The sequence below is a fragment of the Ictidomys tridecemlineatus genome, chromosome 5 (genome assembly GCF_052094955.1).
Source record: "Ictidomys tridecemlineatus isolate mIctTri1 chromosome 5, mIctTri1.hap1, whole genome shotgun sequence".
NCBI classification, from domain to species: Eukaryota; Metazoa; Chordata; class Mammalia; order Rodentia; family Sciuridae; genus Ictidomys; species Ictidomys tridecemlineatus.
This window is the reverse complement of record NC_135481.1, coordinates 36,830,215-36,857,304: the sequence shown is the minus strand read 5'-3', so window position 1 is coordinate 36,857,304 and position 27,090 is coordinate 36,830,215. Positions and strand designations below refer to the sequence as shown.

Genomic DNA, 27,090 nt, shown 5'->3' with positions numbered 1-27,090 from the left:
ACCACATGTGCAGTCACACGTGTACCTAGGGTAATGCCGTTCATCTCATCCCACCATCTTTCCTGTTCCCATGTCCCCTCCCCTTCCCTCTTTCCCCTTTGCCCAAAGTTCATCCATTTTTCCCATGCTCCCTCCCCCCATTAGGGATCAGCATCCTCTTATTAGAACATTTGGCCTTAGATATTTTGGGATTGGCTTACTTTGCTTAGCATGATATTCTCCTCTTCTGACTCCATCCATTTACCTGAAAATGTCATAATTTTATTTTCTTTTAATGCTGAGTAATATTCCATTGTGCATATATACCACAGTTTCTTTATCCATTCATCCATTGAAGGACATCTAGATTGGCTCCACAGTTTAACTATTGTGAATTGAGATGCCATAAATATTGAGGTGGCTATGTCACTATAGTATGCTGATTTTTAAGTCCTCTGGGTATAGTCTGAGGAGTGGGATGGCTGGGTCAAATGGTGGTTCCATTCCAAGTTTTCTAAGGAATATGCATACTGCTTTCCAGAGTGGTTGCACCAATTTGCAGTGCCACCAGCAATGTGAGTATAGTACCCAAATTTTTTACAGGAGAAAAGAGAAGTCCAGAAGTCTGGTGAGATGCCCAGGATGTACTTTTGTTGTTTGTTTTTGGTAATGCTGCTGGAATGGTGTCTATTTATTTACTTCCAGCCTCCAGACTATAACATTGAAAAAAGAATCCAAAAGACCCTTCAAGAGAACCTCATATGGGCTGGGGATGTGGCTCAAGCAGAAGCACGCTCGCCTGGCATCCGTGCAGCCCGGGTTCGATCCTCAGCACCACATACAAACAAAAGATGTTGTGTCCGCTGAAAACTAAAAAAAAAATAAAATATTAAAAAAAAAAAAAAGAGAACCTCACATAGCAATTTCCTTCCCCTTTACCTTTGTGTCCCTTGTGCGGTCACACTGCAGACACCAGTGAATACTCATTCCATGAATGTTATTCACCTTGTTAAATCTGACTCTGGATTAACCAATTTGTCTTTTTTTTTTTTTTCATTTCTTCTCCTGATCATTAATTAATTAGCAGATGTTACTCAGGCAAGAGAAGCACCTTCTCGGGAAACTTCCCCCCGGGAAGCCCCTGCATCTGGCTGGGCAGCCCTTGGTCTTTCCTACAAAGTACAATGGCCTCTACACATTCTCTTCACCCCAGCTGTCCTGGAAAAGTGAGTATTTTGGAGTTTATTAGAGGTAAATTTTATCCACCTTGTTTCCTAGGAAAGAAATTAGCATGTATAGAATTGATGGAACCAAGACAGCTACTTTTTTGTTTTGTTTTAACAGTCTACAAATCAGAAATTGCAAACTCATGTCTTCAGAGACAAGACAGTTTCACATTAATAAGTGAGGCTACAGACATGAGACAGTAGGGAATGATGGGAACTGGAATGAATGGGAAGGGGATATATATATACTTATAAACATAATTTTTTTAAAAAAACTTGCAAAATAACAAGCAGTTTATAGGCTGCCAGTTGTAACCTCAGGAGAATGAGGTGTGCAGTACCACACTAAGAGTCTGGACCTTAGTGATTCCATCAGACTTGATGAATTTCCTCCCTAACTTTTATAATATTTTTTCGTTGCTATACTTGGGAAAGCCCAAGTGTGTGTTTATGGATTTTAGCTTCTAGGGAGATCACTTCCTTTTACATCCAGAGAAAGGCAACAGGGACACCCTTCTTGGGGCGTGAAATAAAGGTGGTATGAGACTTTGTAAGGCCAGCCTTGTCTATATCATGAGAGCCTGCCCAGTGCTGTTGCAGGACCTCGTATCCCCAAACCAGAGGAACCAGAGCTGTAGGGAAAGGGAGGAAATTGTCATGCTCATGAGGCTAGAGGAATAGAGGAAAGGAAAAATAATAAGCAAATGGGGCCATCTCTTCTTTAAACCCCTTTTTTTCCATCCTCCCAGTTCTGTACAGCCTCTGTCTACTTGTTTTAGGGTAGGCATCACTTATGCAATGACAGCCTTGATGTAAGCTAGACAAGTTTCAGGGAGAAGATTCTACAGCAGGTTCAGAGCCCAGCAAGCTGCAGGGACCTTGTCCAGAGAGCCTCCAAAGCTCCACAGCCCGCAGCATCCCACAGGCCCGTAGTCCACTTCCTCCTCACTTGATATGTTATTAACTCTTGAGGAAATCTAGTTTGGAAGTTTTGTTTTTGAACTTTTTATTATGAAAATTTCTAACTATCAACAAAAGTATAGACTATAACACGTGTCTCTATCCTCATTATCCAGTTTCAGTAACCACCAGCATTAAGCTGCTTCCCTCAACTTTCCCTCCCCTGTGTTGTACTACAGCCTTTAGAGCAAATCCCAGATATGCTATTTTGCTTGGCTCCTGTGCAGTTCAAAAAGGGATGTTTTCAACAGAGCTACAGTGCCAGTATCACACTCAAGAAAACTAACAATAATCTCTATAACTTAATCCAGTCTGTAATGCAATTTACTTTTATCTAAAAAGTGCCTATATTGTTAGATGTGTTCAAATCATGTCCAGAGATGGTCTACTATTTCAGTACGTCTCTTCCATTTGAAGTGTATCAAAAAAATTTTAAAACTTAGTGGAATTAGACTGTCTTCTGCAAACCTGCCTGTGAACAAGTAAATCTCTAACTCTACCAAAAACTAGCTTTCTTCTCTTGGGTTTTCTCAGTACAAGGTCTCAGCAGTAAGCATTTAGCCCCTCAGCTTATTGGAGGCAGGGGTCTGCTAACAAATTCTTTTTGGTACATGCAAGACCCTCCTACCTGCCTGCCTTCCCACACACATCATCATCACATCACTTCCTAGCATAAAAACTAGAACATTGATGATTATTGTTTATCTACTTATATGGTCCTTCCCAGTCCTGTCCCCTTGCATCCCCCAACCCAAGGTGAATATTATTAATATAAACCCCGATGTACAGTTTTGTAATATCAAACTATATTCCCTTATATTTTTTTGCTTTCATATTTTTTAACAGAGAGTGAGAGAAGGGAGAGAGAGAGAATTTTAATATTTATTTTTTAGTTATTGGCAGACACAACATCTTTGTTTTGTATGTGGTGCTGAGGATCGAACCCGGGCCACACACGTGCCAGGCGAGCATGCTACCGCTTGAGCCACATCCCCAGCCCCTGCTTTCATTTGTTTTAAGAATTACTTAAAAGGTCATATGTGATCTTTTGCAGTTTACCTATTTCATTCAGAATCATATTGCTAAGAGTCATTTTGTTGTGTTATACAGCTATACAGCTCATATTCATTCATTTTGACTGCTGTGTAAGATTTCATTGTATAAAGAAGCTACAGTGTCTTTGTTCACATCTCTAGCCATTCTTTCCTACCTGCTTTTTGCGGGAGAGGTGGATAGCAGAGTCTCTGTCTGTCCCATAGACGGGCATGGGGGTTTGTTTCTTGAATAGCCTGATATTTCTGTCCTAGGTACAATGTTGTTTTTAAGTATTTACTGAGTGTGCGCCGGGTCCAAGCTGAACTGCAGCACTGCTGGGCCCTACAAATGCAGCGTAAACACCTCAAGTCCAACCAGACTGATGCAGTCAAGTGGCGCCTAAGAAACCACATGGCCTTCTTGGTAGATAATCTTCAATACTATCTCCAGGTGTGTTCTGGGGATTAGTAGAAGGAAGGGGTGTGAAAAGAAATCTAGGAGGTTGGCAGGAGACAGAGGAATTCTGTTTGGCAAAGTGCTTAGAGTTGGAAAAAGATCAGGGGTTTTATCACTAGGCACGAGTCTTGAGGGCATTTTCGAGAAAATTGGAAATACACAGATAAAGGGGAATAAAGAATTAGGATCTTTATCAGCAAAGCATTAATTGTTTACTTGTCCTAGTGTTTGCTAGAACTTCTGGAATTCTCTAGAATTAAGTCAGTCAGTGGAGGGGATGTGTTGGGGCAGTGGAGAGTGGTCTAAGACATTGAGGGTGGTTAAGAATTACACAGATAACTTCCTTCAAGGCTGGGCAATATCAGGGTGTCTTTGGTTAGCCTGAACATGGCTTTGTTAGAGGAAAGATGAGCAGGAGCAATGAATTTGTTTCTTCCTGTCAAGCATAGGACAGAATGAAATAAGGTGCAAGGTGCTAAAAATTGTGTAACTGTCTATCAGGTAGATGTGCTGGAGTCTCAGTTCTCACAGCTGCTTCATCAAATCAATTCTACTCGAGACTTTGAAAGCATCCGATTGGCTCACGACCACTTCCTAAGCAATTTGCTGGCTCAGTCCTTTATCTTATTGAAACCTGTAAGTAAGGCTGGTTGGTTTTCTTAGACTGTACTGACTGTTCTTTTAGATACTCTGCATTGACAGGATATAAAATTATCATTAAATACTTGTTCAACTCCATTTAACAACTTATAAAGCAAAACCAAAAGAGACTGTTAACAGGGAATTTAAATGTCTTTGAATTTCTGAAATGTGTATCATAGGATATGGTGAACAGCTATAGATAAAAGAATTATATATTTAACCCTTAGAAGGAGTTAACTAAAAAATCTTTCTGACACTATAGAAAAACCAATAAAAAGAGATCATTTTCTTAGAAATCTGTTGGACCAGGATCAACCAGTTGTTTAAAAGTTGTATATATCTGTAAGTACACATATATGTCTCCTTTGTGACATTTTTTTTTCATCTTGGCTGTACATTTAATCATCTGGGACCTTTTAAAAAATCTAGGATCTAGAGCACTTTAATTAGAGTTCCTAGAATGGGGTCCAGACATCAATATTTTTTTTGAAAGCTCACAGATGATTTAATTCTAGGATTTAAAAAAAAATAATAACCTAGTGCAATGGTGACTGCTTTAACTGTGATGGGAGCTGGTTGAGTGTACCACAGTACCAGTGCGATAGACTTTTTTGTTCTAGTATTTGGGATTTGAACTTTTGCAACACCAAGGAAAAATGAGTTATGTATATGTTACTCCAGAGGATTCCATGAATTGAAAACAACCAAAACCACTGTTAGATAGACCCTGTTTATGCATGGCCTGGGTGCATCCTTGTGGAAAAGCAGACTATTAGAGCAAGTCATCATCATTAAATATTTATTGAGTGCTTACTATATGCAAGGCACTGGGAATACAAAGAGGTATAAGTCATGGCTCTGCCCTTAAGGAGCTCACAATCTAGTTGGAGAAACAAAACATATATTCATACAAAGATTGATAACAACACAAGTGGCCTGAACAATTGCCAAGTGAAGAGTACAGATAATATAGCAGAGAAGTGAAAGCTCACTAAAGGCTACAGTGGGGAAGAAGCACTTCACTGAGTGTGGGGCTTAAACTGATGTTACAGAGAAGAATATCCCAGATACCAGGAACACCACAGCTCACAGGTAGGAACACACTGTATTTCTAAGAAATTATGATTAATGTGGATAGAGTGAAAGTTTTGTGCAGGGTGGATTAAGAGAATAATGCAGGCAAGGTATGATTCTGTTTTGCACATGTTGTATTTGAGGGGCTAGCAGCCTTGTAAGTGGTTTTGTCTGTCCTGAGGTCAGATATGGGAGGTCAACTGTTAGACCATTTTCCCAAATCTTTTCACTTCACAGATGCATCTTCCTTTTTCCCTAATGCTAACTTGCTTTCCTGGGTAGGTGTTTCACTGCCTGAATGAAATCTTAGATCTCTGTCACAGTTTTTGTTCACTGGTCAGTCAGAACCTGGGCCCTCTAGATGAGCGTGGAGCTGCCCAGCTGAGCATTCTCGTGAAGGTGAGTCTGCTTCGCCATTGAAAGTGTACAGCCCTATCCAAAGGACAGAGGTGGTCTTGCCCAAGGAAAATTCATGATCTCTCCTCCAAGTCAATAAAGCATTTCCCCAATACATATACACAGAAATAACAAGATACAAAGATTAAAATGTTGGTATCAGTTGATTTTGAAGTAGATGATTAAAATGCCACCTCACAGTGTTCAAAAATAGTTCAGCCCTGAAGAATGTACTCAGCCCACCTAATGTGCATTGGCATTGTGCTTTCTCACATCCTACATCCTTACTTCCTTGAGCTAATCTCCTGGCTCACTGAAATTATAATTATCTGCCTATAACAAAAAAAGAAAAAGAAAAGTTCTCCCAATTCCTGTACATGATAGAATTATATTCACTTGAAACCAGCTACTAAATTCCTACTAGTGAGAAAGTACTTTCATAAAAAGTCATGAATTTTATGGACCAAATCATTTTAGGAGCTAACTGAAATGGGAATATGAGGGTTGGGGATATAGCTCAGTTGGTAGAGTGCTTGCCTCATATGCACAAGGCCCTTGGTTCAATCCTCAGCACTGCAAAAAAAAAGCAATGTGATTCTGTGGAATTTTGAGCAAGGAACTCTCCTGCTCTAGGCCTCCACATGGAGAGCTGGTGAGTTTTAGGGGAATGCCAGCTTAAGTCCCCCTCTTTGCAGGGCTTTAGCCGCCAGTCTTCACTTCTATTCAAGATTCTCTCCAGTGTCCGGAATCATCAGATCAACTCAGATTTGGCTCAACTACTGTTACGACTAGATTATAACAAATACTACACTCAGGCTGGCGGAACTCTGGGCAGGTAGGGACAACCCTTGGGAAACTCTGTGTGTGTGTGTGTGTGTGTGTGTGTAATTATTTAATGAGTTGCATAATTCCAAAACTGAACTGAAGGGAGACTTTAGCCATCATTTGATCCCAAATACCCTCATTCTATAAACAAGGCTCAGAGATACAGGTATGTGTCTGTCTTTAATTATTATTTTAATGAAGATTATTTTCCAGTAAAAAAATCACCATCGTAAGAAAATACTGTAGTGAGAGGGGTTTGAAGTCCTTTGCGAAGTTGTAGATTGCTGAGCTGGGAGGAAGTATGCCTTCTACTCCAAGCTGTGATACAAACTACCTTTGTAGCAAAGGCACTGTGCTTTGCTGGCCCCTAGCTTCTAATTCTGTGAAAGGACAGGACCACCCCTTCTCATTGAAGTTTTTTTAATCTAATAGTGAGATCCACTGGTATTTGGCTTCTCAGGTCTGTGTTGTTTCCATTCAGAAAAGAACTCTATTGCCTTTCTTTCTCACTAAAATGCCTCAGAGCAGATTTTTTTAAAAGTGGTTTTATCAGTAGTCAGACTCTTGAGTGTTAAGATGACATTATCTTAACACTGATTTGTATTTCCTTGAAGATAATCTTAGGAAAGCATGGTATTTAATGAGGCTCTTTTTTTTTCTTTTGTAGTTTCGGGATGTGAAAACTACTGGTTCATAAGCCGAAATAACAGTTATTCTCACCACATTCTCAAGTCTGTTACCGAAGATTCATCCTATTCTCTAGCCATTCACCAAATATCTGCAGCCTAGTAAGAGGGCTTTACCTTTTCTCTTAGAAATAATCCAAAGGTAGAAGTCCTTCCCATCATTCCCATTTGGAATGTGACTGCCCACACCAAGGAGAACCTGTGGAGTCAGCTGTCCCTCTGCTGACCATACAAGGCTCCTATCCTTTACACTAAGAGCATCTGCTAGGCATGTTCATTATTTATTCATCAGTTTTTTTATGGGGCATTTACCATGTGCCTAGGTTCTATTCAAGGTGTGGGAAATACAGTAGTAAATGCAAAGATCAGAAGTTTCTTTGTGTGTGTGGGGGGAGGGGGGATTATATGTAAAAAAGGAATGTTTACAAATAGATCAACTGATGGATGTTACCAGCAAGTAAGAAATACAAAGGTGAGAAAGACTTTCCTTCTCCCTGTATCAAGTAACATGCCTACACAGATTCTTTCCTCCTTTAAAATTTATGAGCCTTCCAGCCTTAAGGATCTTCAAACCTGTGAATCTTAAGAATTTTGCAAGTTCCAATTCATATGGACAGGTAAAAGGGCAATTCTAGCTAGTAACAATATATTTAAAGTATTTTTCCACCAATGAAAAAGATCTTTTAAGAGAAAATCGGGGTCAAGTTGTTACTGGAAATTATGGCCAGTTATTCTACCTTGTGACAAGTGACAGGAATTAAAGTTCCCCTGACATGACCCAATCATCATGGATAATCATTAATGTTGGTATCAGTGTGAATAAAGTAAATATTCACTTAACATCTCCCTCCAAAATGGGAAAAAGTGTGGTGTTCTGGTCTCATTTGCAGAACTGAATCTGGTCTTCATCTCTGCCTCATCCACCATGTTATAATTCCCTTAGTCTGTGCAGTGGTCAACTAGAAATGATCCCTCCTTCCATCCCTTCCTCCCTCCCTCCCTCCCTCTGCTGCCTCTAGAGCAAGGGTTGGCAAACTCTGGCTTACTGCTTGTTTTTGTAAATGTAGTTTTGTTTTTATTTTAAACAGTCACACTTATTTGTTTACCTATCGCCTATAATTGCACTCATCTTCTCACAGCAGAGGTGAGTTGTCCTGAGAGACTAGATGGCCCAAAAAGCCTAGGAATTGTTCCTGTTTGGCTCCCTAAAGACAATGTGTTGGGCTCTGTTTAGAGAACAAGAGTACATGAACAGGGATGATGCTAGGGACAGGGAAGATAGAGCTTCTAGCAATTGTGACAATAATATATCAGACATCCCACTAGAGTTTTCAATATTTTATCTTACAGAAAGTCATCCCATCAAGCTTATGGTCACTGACCACTCACTTTTTTTCAGGTCAGGGGAATACCCATAGGTCAGCTGTCAGTGAGCTTAGCTCTGTGTATGGAGAGAAAACTATGACAGTCAAAAACTTACAGCTCTCTCTCCTCTTCCACTCAACTTTTGGCATATTAACCTGGTCTCTGACCTACCTTAAAATTGAGTTTTTGGAAACATAACATTTTGAACAGCCTGGGATAACTTTTTGATAATGATGCCTCAAAATTTTCCTTAAACTCTTAAATTTTTATCTTCCTTGGTTAGCTGTCCTCCTAAAGTGAGCAAACCTAAAAATCTCCAAAGATAACTATGTTTGTCTTGTTAATTCTGAGATTAGGCTCAAAGACACAGATGAAGAAATCCCAATTACTACAACCAAAGAGATTCAACATTTATTTTATCATAAAAGTCCAGCAAATAAAACTATATACAAGATCCATGCAAAGAATCCAGTTACACACAAGACACATTTAAAACCTGGTTAAAACACAATCTCCACAATAGCAGGGAATAAAACCAGTAAGACCAAGTATCTTTAGTGAGAAACATAATCGTGTTTATATTTTGGATGCTGCTTGAATCCAATTCTTTCCCCAACAATGAGGCACTGGATCACCCACTCTTGGGACACCACAGGCAGCTGCAATGCTTCAGCACACTTCAGCACCGAAGCTGGGCATGAGAGGTCTGTCACCACCACATCAAATACCCCTAAAGCAATATCTGCAAGGAGTAGGGGAAAGTGAATGAGGAAAGGATGCCAATTTAGTCTTCCATTAAAAAGACAGATGTAGGGGGCTGGGGATATGGCTCAAGCAGTAACGCGCTCACCTGTCATGCATGGGTGCTGGGTTCAATCCTCAGCACCACATAAAAATAAAATAAAGATGTTTCCACCGAAAACTGAAAAATAAATATTAAAAAAAAACTCTTTAAAAAAAAAAAAGATGTGGATTGGGGTTGTGGCTCAGTGGTAGACCACTTGCCTAAGAATGTGTGAGGCACTGGGTTCAATTCTCAGCACCACATATAAATAAATAAAATTAAGGTCCATCAACAACAGAAAAAAATTAAATGTATAGTCTACCCAAACTGTAAAGCCCTGTTATGTCAAACAATCCTGATCACAACCAAAAAAAATATGCTGACATTGTAGAAATGTTTTAACAAATATACTACTGGAAACAGAAGTGTGAACAGCTCAGTGCTTCACTTATGTTGACACACCTCTTAATGGTGGTACTTTTCTTCTCTTAGAAATATGGATAAGGTAAAGCCGGGTGTGGTGGCACATTCCTGTAATCCCAGTGGCTCAGGAAGCTGAGACAGGAGACTCACGAGTCAAAGCCAGCCTCAGCAATGGCAAAATGCTAAGTAATTCAGTGAAACCCTGTCTCTAATAAAATTCAAAATGGGGCTGGGGATGTGGTCAGAGGTTGAGTGCCCCTGAGTTCAATCCCCAGTACCAAAAAAGAAAAAAAAAAAAAATGGATGAGGTGAAAATTACCAAAACTGAGATTACACCACAGGCCCAACAGATGGTGGGGTACTTGGAACAATAACAAAACACACACTTTCTGGTACCTTTGTTATGGGCACTTGAATGGTGCTGCTTCACAGAGGCTGCCCCTCCAGTCATGAGGATCTCAGACCAGAGCTCCAGGAAGTTCTGCTGTTGATCTGATACCAAGAGTACCTTGAGATTCTGGAAGGGGTTTTCACGTGGTTGCCTATGAAGGATTCAGAGAGAGCAAGCCCTTTGGAATTGGAAAGGATCTTAGCATGACAGATAATGACCAACAAACAGCCATTCTGCAAAGAAACTCAGGTACATCTGAATTCTTTCAAAACAGCCCTGTATTAAGGTACCCACTTCCCTTCCCTTCCCTTCCCTTCCCTTCCCTCTTTGAATCATGTGTATTCTCTAGGATCCCTGGCCTTCTGATCCTACCCTTCTGACTACCATTTTTGTCCAGGGGCTAGGAATAATCTGAATCATGTGCCTGAGCTTTTTTTTTTTTTTTTTTTTTTTTTTTTTTTAAGTGCTTACTTAAAACTTTGTTTCCTGACCTTATAGGTTGGGAATATTGAACCTACATATAAATTCTCACACATGTTCAAAGGGCTCCTAGCCCTTCACGTCCAAATTCTGTAATTTATTCTACAGACATTCCAGTTTCTAAAAACGTTTATTCTCTCACCTAGATTCTTCCAAAAGCTTGCTGTCTTCCTATCTCTTCAGCTCTGGATGGGCTCTCAAATACTCACCAATCCAGAATTTTTTGCTCCTCAAGGCTGTACCCAGCTGGCAGCAGATAATTACGGTAGTTCTGAAGCTGGTTGGCATGGCAACTGTCATGGACCCAGACATGAGACACACAAGGAATCCCACTGGCAAGGCACAGAAAGTACTTCCGGGTTCGACAATGTTGATCCGCAATTAGGAGACACTGGTAGGCTGTGTTACACTGGAAGGAACAGAACAATCAATAGATCTGGCAATGTCTATGGAAAGATCTTCACTCTAATAAGCTATGGAGAACAGCTTGGAAGACTTTTAGATTCTTCCAAAATATGATTTAGTCTGTTCTTGTGACTGAGGCCACTTTTCTCAAAAACTCAAAATGCTTCCCTAAACATTCTCCCTGACTCTCATCTGAGGACCAAAGTCCTTTTAGGAACAACCAAAACCCATGTATTTGATAGATTATATATAATATTTATCTGTGTGTGTAACATATATTTGTGTATATATATATGTTATATATTTATTTAGTTGTAGTTGGAGACACAATACATTTATTTTATTTATCTATTTTATGTGGTGCTGAGGATTGAACCCAGGGCCTTGCATATGTTAGGCAAGCGCTCTACCCCTGAGCCACAACCCCAGCCCCTATATTTGTCCTTTTAAGGTAAGAATCAACAACATGAAAGGGATTTCTATTAAACATACATTTCAATATGCTTTATCCCAGAAGAAGAACCAGAGCCATTAACTAATCCAACTTCTATACATTTCCTTATACAGAATAAAAGCTAAACTTTATGCAATGACATTTTTTCCCCACTTTTTGGGTACTGGGGATTGAACCTAGGGCACTCTACTACTGAGCTATATTCCTAGCTCTTTTTTTATTTTGAGACACTGTCTCACTAAGTTGTTCAGGTTGGTCTTGAACTTGCAATCACCCTGCCTCAACTTCTAAATTGGTGGGATTACAAGCGTTTTACCACTGCATCTGGTTCATGCAACGTTTTGACAGTTTCCTAGTTCCTGAAATCTGGCTATTTTAATCTAACCTCCTGGACCCTCTCAGGCCTTTTCTCAGTAAAGAAAGCAGACTTTCATTATTGCCACACTGGACAGCTACACAAAAAGACTCCTCACCTGGGCTTCATTGAAATCTTCAAGGATATAGCCAGCTCCTGCTCGAAGCTGGGATTCTGTGTATTGCTTGTTGAAAGGAGGAATTTCTAAAAATTCTATATAAAAAAACAGATAACCAAGGTAATAGTTACTGAATTGGCTGGTTTCTTATTTACTACTTTATGCCTGCTTCTGACTGCCTCATTTTCTACTCCCCAGCTATCTCCATAGTAGTGTGTCCCCAAAAACAGGTTAAGGGCTTCCCCATGAGTCAGAAAGAAATCTGTCTTGAGGCCTATAAAATGCTGCCAAAAAGAAGGGACAAGAGCAGGAGGGAGTGGGAAAAGGAGGAATGGAGGTAGGTCCTAGACCTAAAATCATCAAAGGTTCCTGCACACTAAGATTTGGATCAGGGACTATTCATGGAAATAGACAATGTAACCATTTCCCAAGTGACTTATTCTAATTTGAATAACCGTACTATCAGAAAGTTGTCCTTAAGTCTACCCTAAATCTTGTGGCAAACTACACCCACTTCTAGTTCTGCGTTCTGTGGAGATGAATAGCTGATTATCTTTTTTTGTATAAAATAAAGCCTTCAAATTCCCACTTCATTAGCCTTTTTTACCCCCTGTACACTAAAACTTTGGTAAACCAGAATGCACAAAGAAATTATGGTTTTAAAATTTTAACTGATTAAGTGAAGGTTAATCAGAAAATCCTGTTTCAACCTTTTCATGGAAAACTATCTACCTTTGATGATCTTGAAGTACCTCAGGACACTGAACATCAATGACTGCTCTACAGTCTTGAGGGTGAAGTAGAAGATATGAGAGATGAGGCTGAAGCTGTAATGACCCTAGGCAATTAGAAATTGCTTCTTTTGAGCAAATATCTAATTTGAGCTTGTTTTCTTGCCATCTGCTCCTCTCATATATAATAACACATTAAAAAAGAAAAGAAAAGAAAAGCAAGACATTAGAGATTTTAGTCAATTAGGATTTCTGGGAAATTAAGTGCTAATTAACTGAATTTTATCGCAAATAAAAAACCCAACCCAGTGCATAAAGTTCAATGCCAGGATCACTCCCTTTCCCCCTTGTCCCCAGTAGTAAAACCTGGTAGAGCAGACCCCTTGTAGAGATGCCCTTTGGAGACCTCCCTGCCTGCTGGAGCTGATCAGGTGGTGGTGATGGCCCATCCCAGGTGTGACAGAACAGCCTGTTCACTTTCACTGCTTTTTTTCTTGATTCCACACTGTATACATTCTTTTCAAAATGAAAACCCAAACTAGAAACTAAATGGTTATAAGAAATTCAGAACACAGCTTTGTCATAGCATCCTTTTGCTAATGTATTATGTCACAATCTTTAGCACCAAGACACTGAGTCTCTGCTGACACTTTTCATGGTCCTTGACTCGAGATTCTCAAGACTTCTTTTTATTTTATATCTGATTCCAGTCCTGATCCATTTATATTTTAATTCCCCATAACAGTTTCTTATATTTCTTGAGACTAAAATTTGGATCTCAATTCCAATTCCACTATCTAGAACGAGGATAAGACTACAAAATAAACTCAACTCCAGAGTCAATGCCTGTGTTTGATGATCCTTGATGATATGCCATCTAACAAAACCAAGGACCATATTCCTAACTCATTAATACCATTTCATAAGATGAACTTAAATATTTTACCAACTTCCTGTTATAAACTGGCATCAAATAATTTCTGTTTATCTATAATATCTATCACACATAGTTTCTTAAAAACTATTAATTCAGCAGAGAATGTTTTTTCTTTTTCCTTTTTTCTTTGTGGTACAGGGTATGGAACGTGGGCCTCACACACGCAAGGCAAGTGCTCTACCACTGAGCTATATCCCCACCTTTTTATTTTATTTTTTGAGACAGGGTCTTGCTAAGTTGCCTACACTGGCCTCCAACTTGATATACTCCTGCCCCAGCCTCCCAAGTAGCTGGGATTACAGGTGTGTGCCACCTGTAATAGTTATACTAAAATGATCCTTTGCTATCTTCAGCCTTCTTGAGATAAAGGTAACCTTAAGCTTTCTCATTTGCAAAAAAAATCAAGGACTCTGGTGCTCTTGGGATAAGTATGAAGGAACCAACATAAAACTAATGCATAAAATTACTGCACTTTCTAAGTAAAAAATAAAAACCTTCAAATTCCTCTTCATTTAATTTTTGTTGAGTAGAGTTTGTTAGGTCTCAACACAGGCATACAGAGTTTTAGGGAACTGAAGAAACAGCCTGATCTCATACCAAAGTTAGTCTTTTTGACTATGCTGTGCCAAGTAACAAAACATCTGTAGTATAATCTTGTAAAGTGCTACTTTAGGAAAGGGCTTAGAATTTATTACAGCAATATTGTGAAAGCAAAAATAAAAAAAGACAACATTGTTTTAATTCCAGGACACACCTTTACACAGAATCCTCAAGGGACTTCCCAAATATCTGATCAATGTTTGTGATCAAAGTAAAACTAAATTCTTGGCTAGGAAACTCCTAATATACCTTGTTTATCTCCCATAAGATAAATATCTGAATTTTGTAAGACAAACTAGGCTTCACACACGGGACACTTGAAAATCCCATACATTAATTATACTTGTTCCCAAAACCCAAGTTCCCTGCTCCAGAGCATCTCTATCTACAGCCTCTCTGTGCACCTTCCAAATAGCATAAATCCTAATTTCAACTTTCTGATCACTCTTCCCATGTCCTTGTCCACATGGCTGCAGTTGGTGAGAAGTTTTGGCAAATTAAGAAAGTCATCTACACACCTGAAATACCAATAATCACAGATCTTTAATGCTCTTTTATTTCAACCACATTCCCTAATTTCAACTCTTGTAAGACTCAACATTAGGGCTCTGACTTGTAAAACCATCATTCTGTCTAGTCCTTTAGCCTTGACAGACACATTTGGATACTATCAGTTACTTACAGTAGAGTACACACTTATATCTGTTCATTCTCTCATAGATCACATACTTGTCGGAATAATGAAATAAATTTTACCTCTCCTCTTTTCAACCTTCACCCAAAACACAAAGTGACAACTATATAAATTTAGTTTACAGTTAAATAAAAATACGAGAGCTAAAAAAAGCCTAGAAGCTATTTCTCTCAAATTATCCTGGGCACTGGGCAGCACACACACTCCCAGTCTTAAACTTAGACCTCAAGAGAATAAGATTCACGAATTTGAGTTTCCTCTAGAAATTGTTCCTAGAACACAATTAGAAAAGATGGTAGGGCATTCATGACTGACTTGGATGGCAGCAGGAAGATAAAGTGACCACTTGGTTCTAATTCCAAGTCTGCCATCATTATATACAAAATACAATTATTTAACCACTTTCAGCTTGTTTCCTTATATGTAAAACAGATGACAAAAAAAATCTATCACCCATCTGTTTACCAGGATTCTTTTGAGGAACTATTCACTGAGAGGAATTCTGTGGAAACTATAAACCAAGAAGCAGGACACAAATTAATTTTCAGTTCCTTATCCAAGATCCTAATTGCCACTTGCCCAGCCCCTGCCATGCCTCAGTAGGGGACCAACCAGCACATAAAGTGAATGAAAATGAAGAAAACATTCAAGTCAGAGTCCCTAGGGCTTTCTAGGGCCTTACCCTCTTCTTCCTCACTGCTTCCTGTAGGACCATCTGATAATTTGGAGCGGCTGGCCAACTTGTCACTGGTTGTGGCCATGGTGAGGAGAAAGGCATAGCCCAAAAACAAGCTTTTGTTGAGGGGTAAAGGTCCTCTCTGCTCTTCCAGGGCAGAAGGTTCACCTGTGTTGTCTCCACTCTCACAGGGGCTCATAAACTCTCCTGCCCCCACTGCACCTGGAAAAGAGCACAGGTATTAGGTGATATAAAGGCCCTAGCACCAAGCATGATCTGATGGGTAGGCCATGCCCTAAAGAATGTTTCTGAGCTATGACCCAAATACTGTTACTACAGCCAAGCACTCTAAATGGCCAACAACATAGGGTCAAATTACAATGAAGAGAAATTTAGAGTTAAATTTTACATAGCCATGACAATGTATAGTACACTGTTTTTGTAAGTGAAAATCGCTAGTATGTTTTTACGTATCCAAACCATACATTTTGGCCATCTGAAGTTAAGAGGTGGTTCTAATAGAAACAAGGAGTTGTTAAGAGTGAAAAGCAGAAGTCTTCAGCCCATTTTCATTGCCCAGTGTTCTGACTTCCCCCAGGACATGTGATATTTTGAAGCAGCCTTTAAAAAAAAAAAGGGTTTTTTTATTACCAAGAACAGTGCCCAGAAATTCTCCCACCCCCCCATATCTGACCCTTACCAGAATGGTGCAGAGAATACTTGATAGTAAAGTGCTTTTACATGTAGATGAAGCCACATCAAAATACCCTGTCTTAACTCCTAGTTTCCAACACCTGGGTATGTTAAGTGAACCAGTCAGTCTAGGACTCCCAGAACACCCATGCTATAAAGTGCCCCAGTCAAGTCCTTGAGAAGAAAGCAGATACCTGACCTGGAGAAGTTGAATCACAGGTTTGCTAGGAGGCTAAGATGACAGACAGGTCATGCATGCCTCCCTAAAATAAAACCAGCAGCAAGAGAACAGTCTCAGAGGCAATATGATATCACATGAACAAGGCTGGACTCTGAAATCAAGGCTGCCTGAGTTTGAATCCTGGTTTACTTTGGGAAAATTAGCCAAGTTCTCTGTGCCTCAGATTCTTCAACTGGAAAACAAATTCTAACATCTATATTTCAAAGGATTACACCTGAGGAAATACATGGGAAGCAGGCTCCATGCCTCACACAGTAAATATTCAATAAAAGTTAGCTGCTGATGCTATTGTTTTTAAATACCTCAAAACACAGTAGTGGTGCTAGACAGACAAGGAGATAACACAAAACAAACACACAGGAAACAAAAGTTCTGCTGCCTGGACATGGTAACAACCAGCGGAATTTCATCAGTGCACTGGCATGAGAATCCCATCAGGGCAGACTGAGGACTTGTTTCCAAAATTATTTCACAGGTCTCAGCCAGCCATTGCCGAGAATCAGTACACAACATATGGATTGAACTCCTCTCAACACTGAACATAAGCTACTAGAAAGGGGTTGCTTAGAAGAAAGTAGGCAGAACGGAGACACAGGCTGAGGTAAACCTTCAATATGAAGTCTGAGAAAGTCTGAGCAGCAGAGATGGGAGCAGAATTCCTAGGAGACAGAAGATGATGCAAAGAAAGAGATCTCACCTGATTTGATTCTGCTTAAAATTCAGTATTCCTTTCCCTTCAAGAACCCAAACAGGAGTCAATGAATGTTTGTTATCAAGTCCTCCCCTCCTATTTAACCCCACTTGAACTCTGTTGAGTATAAGGGGACAGGGGATGCAGTTAACCACCTCTATTACCACATATAGGCTTATGGAACCCAACCACTATAACTAGGACAGAAGTGCCATTGCCAGGTATTAGGCTACATCTCTTCAGCACCAGATTCGGCATTCTGCTATCATCTGCTGAGGGAAATGAGACAAAATGAAGGGCTCACCAGGTTTTACAGTGGTGGACTTGCGGCCTCGCTTGGCAGGGGACCTTTCTTCTTCAGAAGTGATAAGTTTTCTTTTGCCTGAGGGAACACCCATGGAGGCCCGAGGACTTTCTGTGATCTTCCGGGTAGGGGTTGTGCTGCTGCTGCTGGAGGCAGTGGGAGTAGCTGGAGAGCTGATGTTACTGCGCCGTTTCCGCTTACCTTCCACCAAATTGTCTACAGAGGATAAGCCAAAGATCAGTCAAATCAAGTGGTCTAGGCCTGAATTCCAAGAACCTGAGAAGAACCTGGTTTAGATGCCAAAGTGCCTTTTCCCCACCTCCATAAGAGGCAGGAAGCCTCTTTTTTAAGGCCATCTTATTTCCTGTTCAGTCTTTGTCATGACTGAGATGTGTTTCATCCCCTCTACAACTGGAGAGACCAGAAAAACCTAAGGACTATTTGGTACTGGGAAGGAAACAGATGAGGGAACAGTTCTCCAGGAAATGAGAGCTCATCACCATCTGATAAGCCACATACTGAAAGAAGTTAAGGAAACACTGCTGATGGCTCTAAACCACTCCTCCCTCTTTAAGCAGTGCAAAGGTCCCACAGGCAGTTGTTCAAAAAGCAAAGGCCTTACCTAAACTGATGTCTGCTGCCTTTGTGAGAGGTGTCACTGCCTCATATGGGCCAAGTCCATATTGCTCTCTAAGCCTGTTTCCTTGCTCCAAGGACAGGATGACAGCCATTCGCTTATACCACTTCCTTTGGCCTTCTTTTTCAATGCTATAGTACAGCTCCCCAGACTCCTTCCTATGCCCTTTCACCACTCCTGGAGGGTAAAAACATAAAAGAAGCCTGATGTTGTTTTGAGCTGCTTAGCATCCTCTCAAAAGGCAAGGCAGGCCTGAGTCAGGGAACTCAGAGATCCAATAGTGACTCTTAATGTTAAGATTTAACAGAATTCCAGTTGTGAATTCCAAACAGTAACACTTAGGACATACTTAGCTACTACTATAGGATTAAGAAAAATTTCAGTTATGAAATAAACTGAAGCTTCTCGAAGCCACTTTTATGGATTGTTAGTGGTTCAAATGGTTCCCTTCAAGTGAAATGGCATGCGGTTTCTTAACAACTCCATTGTAACTTACTAAACCTTTCCATTATGGTTTCTTTGGAAGCTGAGTGGTTATGTCTTATGTTAAGTTGTAGATGAAAAATAAGCTTTACAGTGGTGAAGGCCTATAATCCCAGTGACTAGGGAGGCCGAGACAGGAGGATCACAAGTTTAAAGCCAGCCTCAGCAACTTAGCAAGGACCTAATAAGCAACTTAGAGAGTATTAAAATAAAAAATAAAAAGGATCGGAGATATAGCTCAGTGAATAAGCACCCCTGGATTCAATCTACAGTACAAGAAAAAAAAAACAGAAAAATGACATTATTGTAAAAAAAGCATGTGTAAGTGTGTGTTTGCTGTGTAGCAAAATCAGAATAGAGATACACAGTAAAGAAAAGAAAAAAGTAAATCCTCTTTCTTCTACCTAAGTTTTCCTCCCCGTTAACTACTTTCCTGTTCTTGCTCTGATTCAGAACCTTAGGTTTGGGGTACACAATATGGGGCATAAAAGGAAAAAGGACTAGAATTCAAGCAGACCTGAGCCTAGGTCTAATTTTGCTGTGTGATTTTAGGTAAGGCCTATTTCCAATTATGTTACAAATACCTCTTCCCCTCTATCAATCAATAATCTACAGCATATACATACCACATATAAAACAAAAACAAGGCATTATTGAGCCAGGTGTGGTAGTACAAGCCTGTAACCCCAGCTACTCAGGAGGCTGAGGCAGAAGGATTTTAAGTTCCCAGCCAGCCTCAGTACTTAGCTAAGCCCTGGCTTAAAATTAAAAAAAAAAAAAAAGGGATGAGAACATGGCTCAGTGGTAAAGTGCCCCTGGATTCAATCTCCAGTACAAAAGACAAAAAAAAAAAAAAAAAACAAGGACTTACTGTTAACATTTTTCACTCCTATAAACAATTTTTTTCACTCCTATAAACAATTTTTTTTCTCTCCAATTAACTTGTGTTGAAGAAACCCAGAATCTCACCAAGGAAAAAAGTACAGAATCATTCCCCTTGTTTATTCATCTCCTAGCTTCAATCTCTATCACCAAACTAAGTCACAGAGATCAACTCAAAAAGACAAAGAAGCCCAAAGCCAAAAATACATTTAAACTAATGGAGAACTACTACTACTAGAAGCAATCTAGTGTTGACAATAGAAGACAGACTCAATAAATGGAACAGAGTCCCTACCCCTTACTGCCATTATTCACTATGGATACTAAATTGAATTTGTCTTAAAAGGGCCAAAAGTGAGCTCCTAACAGGGGCTTTGTCCTTCAAAGAACAAAAATGCATTTGATCCATATTGTGAATCAAAGATCATAAAAGACCCCCAATCTATGTGATGCTCCTAAATGATGCCTCATACAGCTGATGATGTTATCCAAAATTAACACAAATAAAGGGCCAAACAGCAATACTCAGGGAATTCCAAATATGAGAGAGCTCGGAAGACTGCAACAGAAAGACAGCTTTCCCCATTATATCCCAATCCATGTCAAGAAAATCCTCAGTCAGAATGTTTTTAAATGAAAAAAAAACAAAACAAAAACAAAAACAAGCATCCCCAAATTAGTTCAGAGAAGCCAATATATTCAAAACTTAGCTCGTGAAATAGTAAACACACATTCAAATCCCTCACCAACAATAATATTGGCTTCTACAAAAATAAGAAGCAGCACCATTCTTCAAATACCAAACAGCAGTTGAAGTCAAGCATGCAAACAAAGCACTAACAACCTCTTCCTGGGTTAAAAGATCTGAATGTACTTGCCACATTCACCTACCAAGTTCCTATCAAAACAAGTAGCAAGTTTAAAAGTCAGTGGTGAAAGAACAGAATATGGAAATGAAAAACACTAATACTGAAAGTGCAGAACTCTGACAAATGTCACCATAACCAGTGATACAGATTAACATCACCAGTCATGTCATATATCTCCCTTGGCTCCCATATGATATGGTGAAAGGGTACTTCAGCTCTTTAACATTCTTATAAAAAATCCGTAACTAAGCAAGGTATCATAGTGCGTTGTCTATAATCCCAGTGTCCCAGAAGATTGAAACAGGAGGATCACCAGTTCAAGGCCAACACTGGCAACTTAGCAAGGCCTCAATAACTTAGAAAGACCTTGTCTCCAAATAAATAAAAAAATAAAAAGGATTGGGGATGTAACTGAGTGGTAAAGTGCCTGGGTTCAATTCCCAGTACCAAAATAAGCAAACAAAAAAATCCTATAAATCCAGGCTAATGAGAAAATATTAGACAACCCAAACTGGGGAACATTCTATAAAATACCTGTCTAGTACTCTCAAAACTGTCAAGGTCATGAAAAACAAGACAGACATTGCCACAAATCAGATGTGAACAAAGGAAAACATGATAGCTAAAAATAATGTGATATCCTGGATTAAATCCTGAAACAGAAAAAGGACATGAAAGAAAAGCTGGTGAAAACCATGTAAAGTGTGAAGTTTAGTTAATAGTATGGAACTAACATTCGTTTCTGACAAATGTGTCATGCCAATTTAAGATGCTAACAATAAAGAAAGCTGGATAGAGGGTACACAGGAACTTTGTGCTATCAGCGTTCTGTACATTGTAATTTTTCTCTAAAATTATTCCAAAAAGTTTATTTAAAAAATGCAACAAACAAAAAACCAAGTGGTAAGAATAAACTGTTTCATAGTAATGGACTCTCTGACTTTAGAGATCCTAGAAAAGGAAATAGGTTGGAGGAGATGTCTTGGTAATTACTGACACAATAGAATATAGACAGTCTTAGGGCACAATCTCTACAGAACTAGATCTGTAGATCTAGTTTATTACCTGCACTGAAATACTCATCCTCCGAGAGAGCCGTCACTTCGGTATCAAGCGGGATGGGGTCACACAAAAGAATGTCTTTGCCCAACACATCACACTCGTACCCATCATCAAAGAGCAATTTATACTTCCCAGCTCCAACATCTCGTGTGATTTTCCCAGAGTAAAAATAGCCATTGGATGACCACTTGGCTACAACACGGAGCCCTACAAAGCTGTTTCCTGGAGAGGATGCATCTAAGCCATCAGAGGAGCCAGTAGCAGCCTGGAAAGGAATCTCTGGAGAATCACTACGACGCAAAGCGCTAGCACCCAGGTCTGCTCGCCTCGTAGAATCTGGCACACGGGGCACAATTCGGGTGAAGGATTTATCATCTGGTGACATGCTGGGTGAAATGTCCTCTATGCCCAATGGGCCAGGCACAACTGTTTCTCTAAAGAAATAAAAGAGACAGAAAAAGGCAGTGAATATAAGACAGAAGTTCATATCTACCAATTTCCCCACTCCTTTGTCTATGGTTCTGGGTAGCCCATTCTTTATCAACCTTATTACAGGCATAAGTACACCCGGGCTCTCATGGTCTCACTCTGCCCACTTCCCAGTCAGCATGGGACCCTCTTCTCCCTCTGAATACCCCACACACTCTCTACTCCCATCTTCTCTCTATTCCTATTATTTTCTGAACAAGTCACAGACTAAATTTATCTCACACTACCCGGGTACCTGGTTCCAGTAGTCCGAGAAGGTGGGCGGCCCCTTCGCCCGCGCCCACGTGGCGTGACTGGAGCTTTCCCTCCCTGTCTGATGCCAAGGCCTGCATCACCATCCTCCTCACACACCGGCGCCCCTGTCTGACTGACCCCTTTTCTAGGACTAGAGAATGAAGACAGGTTAGTCTGATAGTACCTGGATCCTCCTTCATAGTCTCCCCGTGGCCCTCCAACCAATCTACATGTGCTAGGGCAGCAGAAAGGTGGTTCACACATCCACCACCAAAATCTCAGCCAGAGAGTTCAAAGTTTGAGATAACAAATGAAGGACATCTTCCTGTATGAATGTCTACTCCCTCCTGACAAAACTTCCTACTGCTGCCCTTAAAACCAGCACACCCATTTCTGCCCTTCAAAGGATTAAAAAAAAAAAAAAAAAAAAAAGCTAAGAGATACATCAAGTGGGGCCACCATCCCAAACTTCCTGTTTTCCCAACCAAAATGTGGGTTGGCTGCAGAATACAGGGGTGGTAGAAGCAACTGCCCAGCATTCCCAAAGTTCCCTCACCTGTTTTCTATATTTTCTCAAGGGCTTCTTTGCCAACAAAATCTACTTTCCCCAGGGCTCCTCCCATACAAACCCCAAATAGGAAAGGAATAAATGGAGATGAAGACGAAGTCAATTCATCCTAAATCGAAGACAGGGATTTCCCATTACTCCCCTTTTCTTGTGATATTAGAATGTCAGCAACCCTGCCCCTGCTGTGACTATCTCTTGGGAGACCCTGTCTGCACCTCAGTTTTCCTGGGCCTCCTCGAGAGCTGGGTAAGGCAAAATCTGCAGGTTCTGTCCCACTGGTTTTTCCTTTGAGTGGTCCGGCTCCTCTCCCTGAACTGCCACTGCTGTGCATGGCTGAAAGACTTGTCCCACTTGACGTCCGGTGTAAACTGGATGCCTTTGAGGAGAAGGAGCTGATATCCCCCAGATCACCTGAGGAACCCCCCGTCTGTGAAGGGGAAACTTCAGTTTCACACTCCTGACACTCTACAATTGGTTCTTCAGTCTCCTGCAAAGAAGAAATGGATACAAAAGCTAAAAGAAAGCAGAGTAACAGTGCCAATGTGATGGTTTGAAAATCCTAGAGAGCAAGAAATTTCAATTCAGAAAAGTGAAAATCAGGAGGGAACTTTCTGAAATAATAGAAATGTTCTGTATCTATTTTGAGTAGTAGTTACATAAAATTGTCAGAACTCCTGAAATCTCAGATACTTGGAAGGCTAAAGGAGGAAGACTGCAAGTTTCAGGCTAGCCTGGGCATCTAACTCCTTAGCAAGATCCTGTCTCTAAAGGGGAAAAAAAAAAAATCAAAGGTCACTCAATGCTTAGGATCTGTTCATTTTACTGGGTATATATGAAATCTCAATAAAAAGTAAAGATAGCAAATAATAAGAAGAAAGAAACCTTTATACTGAGCTGTTATCTTTTTATTGGAAAAGTTTGCAACCTTTTGTGCCTAGCAAAAATTCTAAACTAGAAGACAGTGGTAATTTCCTTAGTGAAGAAAAGCAAGGAGGTAGGTAGGTAGGTTAGAGGAGAAAATGGGTCATTAGGAGTCCTTCCAAGTATTTCACTAACAGTGGGCAGGGGTTGGAGTTGTAGCTCGGTGGTAGAGCACTTGCCTAGCACGTGTGAGACACTGGATTCAATCCTCAGCACCACATTAAAAAAATAAATAAAATGAATGTATTGTGTCCATCTACAATTAAAAAAAATCCAAACAAACACAAACAGTGGGCAGCATTTATTACACACTTTTTAACATGATTTTTCTATATTACCTTTCAATAAGTGATCAAGAAAGCAGACAATTTTAGTAAAAAATGGACTAAAAATGGTTATTACTGTAGGAAAAATGAAGACTGAAATGATTGTAATCAATCTCTGAGTTTTCAGTACGAGGGGAACAAAGAATGTCAATTTGGCTTCATCTCACATTCCCACTTTAATAGGCTGGTAGTGGCTGCATAGAGCCTAGTTTTAAGCCTTCTGAGGCTAAACTCCAGGGTTCAAAGGACCAATCAGCAATGTCCCCTATAGGCACACAATAAAGAAATTACAGCATACGGGTTACAACATCTGCCATTGAGTGTAGGCTGTTCACATGACACTGTGTTAAATGTCAGAAAGGATACAGAGAAGTATAATATGACTCTTCCATCAACAAGTTTACAGTCTCTCTGGGAAGACAATATGCAATATATACACATACATACACTTAGCTAATCCTATGAAATTATTATTTTACATCTCCCTTCTTTAAAATCCATAACATAATTCTCTTTTTTTTATCCTACCTCTTTGGCTACTCCTTTTTTTTTATTTTTTGCATTTCTTTTTTTTTATTTGCTCTAATTAGTTATACATGACAGTAGAATGCATTTTTTTAAAATATATGACAGCAGAATGCATTTTGATTCATGGTACACAATTGCAGCATAACTTTTTCATTTCTCTGGTTGTACATGATGTAGCATCGCACCATATATGTACCTAGGGTAATGATATTCATCTCATTCCACCATCTTTCCTGCCCCCATGGCCCCTACCCAACCCTCCCTTCCCTTTGCCCAATCAAAGTTCCTCCATTTTTCCTATGCCCTGCCCCATTATGGATCAGCATCCACATATCACAGAGAAAATTTGGCCTTTGGTTTTTTTGGGATTGACTTACTTCACTTAGCATGATATTTTCCTCCTCCAACTCCATACATTTATCTGCAAATGCCATAATTTTATTCTCTTTTAATGCTGAGTAATATTCCATTGTGTATATATACCACAGTTTCTTTATCCATTCATCTTTTGAAGGGCATTTAGGTTGGTTCCACAGTATAGCTTTTGTGAATTGAGCTGGTATAAACATTGATGTGGCTATGTTACTATAGTATGCTGATTTTAAGTCCTTAGGGTACAGATCGAGGAGTGGGATAGCTGGGTCAAATGGTGGTTCCATTCCAAGTTTTCTAAGGAATCTACATACTGCTTATCAGAGTGGTTACACCAAATTGCAGTCCCACTAAAATGTATGAGTGTGCCTTTTCCCCCACATCCTTGCCAACACTTATTATTGTTTGTATTCTTGATAGCTGCCATCCTGACTGGAGTAAAGATGAAATCTTAAGAGTAGTTTTGATTTGCATTTCTCTAATTGCTAGAGATGATGAACATTTTTTCATATATTTACTGATCAAATATACATCTTCTTCTGAGAAATGTCTGTTCAGCTCCTTAGCCCATTTATTGATTGGGTTGTTTGTTTCTTGTGTGTGTGAAGTCTTTCGAGTTCTTTATAGATCCTGGAGATTAGTGCTCTATCTGACATGTGGCAAAAATTTGCTCTCAAAATGTAGGCTCTCTCTTCACCTCATTGATTGTTTCTTTTTTTTTTTTTTAAAGTTCCATAGAAGCGGAAGTATTTAGTGTTAAGTATCCTAATACTACATTAAGAAAGAAACTGCTCTTTTTACTTTTTTTTTTTTTGAGAGAGAGAGAATTTTTTTTAATATTTTTTTTTTTTTTTAGTTTTCGGCGGATACAACATCTTTGTATGTATGTGGTGCTAAGGATCGAACCCGGGCCGCATGCATGCCAGGTGAGCGTGCTACTGCTTGAGCCACATCCCCAGCCCTCATTGATTCGTTTCTTTAAAGAAGCTTTTAGTTTGAGTCCATCACATTTATTAATTTTTTATTTTATTTCTTGCACTTTAGGAGTCTTGTTTTGGCTACTCCTTTTTATGCTTCTTTTGGGGCCCCTTTATCTCTGCCTTTAAAACTGGTATTTTCCAGGATTCTGTTCTCATTTCTTTCCTCATTCTTATATGCTTTCCCTAGGTAGGTTTACCACACTCACCCCTGTGATCTAACAGTACAAACTCAATTAAATTACTGGCATTTAATTGAGACACAAACACCTACCAAATTCTTCCCCTTGGATGTACCGGACACCTGAAATCTAACACATTCAAAACTCAATCTATGAACCTGTCTCTTATTTCCTTGCCTCAATGAATGAATCCTAGATATCCACAGTGCTTATCACATCCCCAGCAGCTCTATCTAGTGAAGGCAGATTTTTTTCAACCAAACTTCCATAAAAGAGTTTTAAAAGGGTAAGACTTCCCTGCTACATAAATACTATTAATATAAAAACCATTTCTATTTCCCAACCTCATACTCCTACCAAACCACTCTTCTTTTCAACCATCTTCTCCCCTTCTCTATTATCTACTAGTATCCTTCCAATCACTCTCACATGATGACCTTAACTACTGGTTCACAGCCCTCCTGCCTTCCCCATCTCTGCTTCTATCATCTTCTCAATGGCTCACATCCACTAGATGACTCACAGCAACTTCCTAGTTTTTTGAACTAATTACCATCATTATCCTTTTCCTCTACTTGACCTCAGCATCTACTTATAGGTTCTTATTATACACCCCCAAAGTCTCAACTACAAAGAAGCCACTCTCCAATTACTATCTCCTATTATCCAACTTTCTGGCTCTAACTGGATCCAAGTTAGTACAATCTGCCAAGATCACTTAACTAAAGTAGGTGTCATGAGCCCAGAATGTAAGATGATTTATTTTCTCAGACATGGCAAATAAGTAGGGGTCTCAGGCTATATCTCAGTTTACAGCAGGTCCAAAAATCAATAGCCAGCCTAACTGCCTTTACAACAGTAGAGGCTCCTACTCTTATAATGATTGGAGCCAAAGTTCTAAGTTAGCCTGTTATGGCTTTATTTTTTTTCCCCCAGTTT

The 27,090-nt window shown here is 39.7% G+C and overlaps 2 protein-coding genes across 14 annotated transcripts in view; one reads left to right on the top strand and one right to left on the bottom strand.

Moving 5' to 3' along the window:
* Window positions 1–8,119, top strand: part of Tubgcp4 (tubulin gamma complex component 4) — a 46,265-nt gene extending 38,146 nt beyond the window's left edge. For 2 of the 3 annotated variants that reach the window (XM_078049729.1, XM_005316483.5), the window contains 6 exons: window positions 1,064–1,205; window positions 3,473–3,650; window positions 4,158–4,292; window positions 5,655–5,771; window positions 6,464–6,603; window positions 7,261–8,119. In XM_078049729.1, the coding sequence (XP_077905855.1) occupies window positions 1,064–1,205; window positions 3,473–3,650; window positions 4,158–4,292; window positions 5,655–5,771; window positions 6,464–6,603; window positions 7,261–7,273 (725 nt within the window). In that variant the 3' untranslated portion in view covers window positions 7,274–8,119. The remainder of the gene's footprint in view (window positions 1–1,063; window positions 1,206–3,472; window positions 3,651–4,157; window positions 4,293–5,654; window positions 5,772–6,463; window positions 6,604–7,260) is intronic. The other variant, XM_013358193.4, reaches the window with a different exon arrangement.
* Window positions 8,120–9,029: 910 nt separating this feature from the next.
* The window catches only part of Tp53bp1 (tumor protein p53 binding protein 1), a 96,224-nt gene continuing 78,163 nt past the window's right edge, over window positions 9,030–27,090 (bottom strand). For 6 of the 11 annotated variants that reach the window (XM_013358133.4, XM_021726226.3, XM_021726216.3 and 3 more), the window contains 10 exons: window positions 23,061–23,332; window positions 22,279–22,428; window positions 21,558–21,988; window positions 18,244–18,435; window positions 17,622–17,837; window positions 15,699–15,914; window positions 12,055–12,149; window positions 10,932–11,131; window positions 10,248–10,393; window positions 9,030–9,386 (listed from right to left, as the gene is read on the bottom strand). In XM_013358133.4, coding sequence (XP_013213587.1) covers window positions 9,199–9,386; window positions 10,248–10,393; window positions 10,932–11,131; window positions 12,055–12,149; window positions 15,699–15,914; window positions 17,622–17,837; window positions 18,244–18,435; window positions 21,558–21,988; window positions 22,279–22,428; window positions 23,061–23,332 — 2,106 coding nt within the window. In that variant the 3' untranslated portion in view covers window positions 9,030–9,198. Of the gene's footprint in view, window positions 9,387–10,247; window positions 10,394–10,864; window positions 11,132–12,054; window positions 12,150–12,792; window positions 12,961–15,698; window positions 15,915–17,621; window positions 17,838–18,243; window positions 18,436–21,557; window positions 21,989–22,278; window positions 22,429–23,060; window positions 23,333–27,090 lie in introns of those variants that run through there. The other 5 variants (XM_040274205.2, XM_078049700.1, XR_013438814.1 and 2 more) reach the window with 4 other exon arrangements.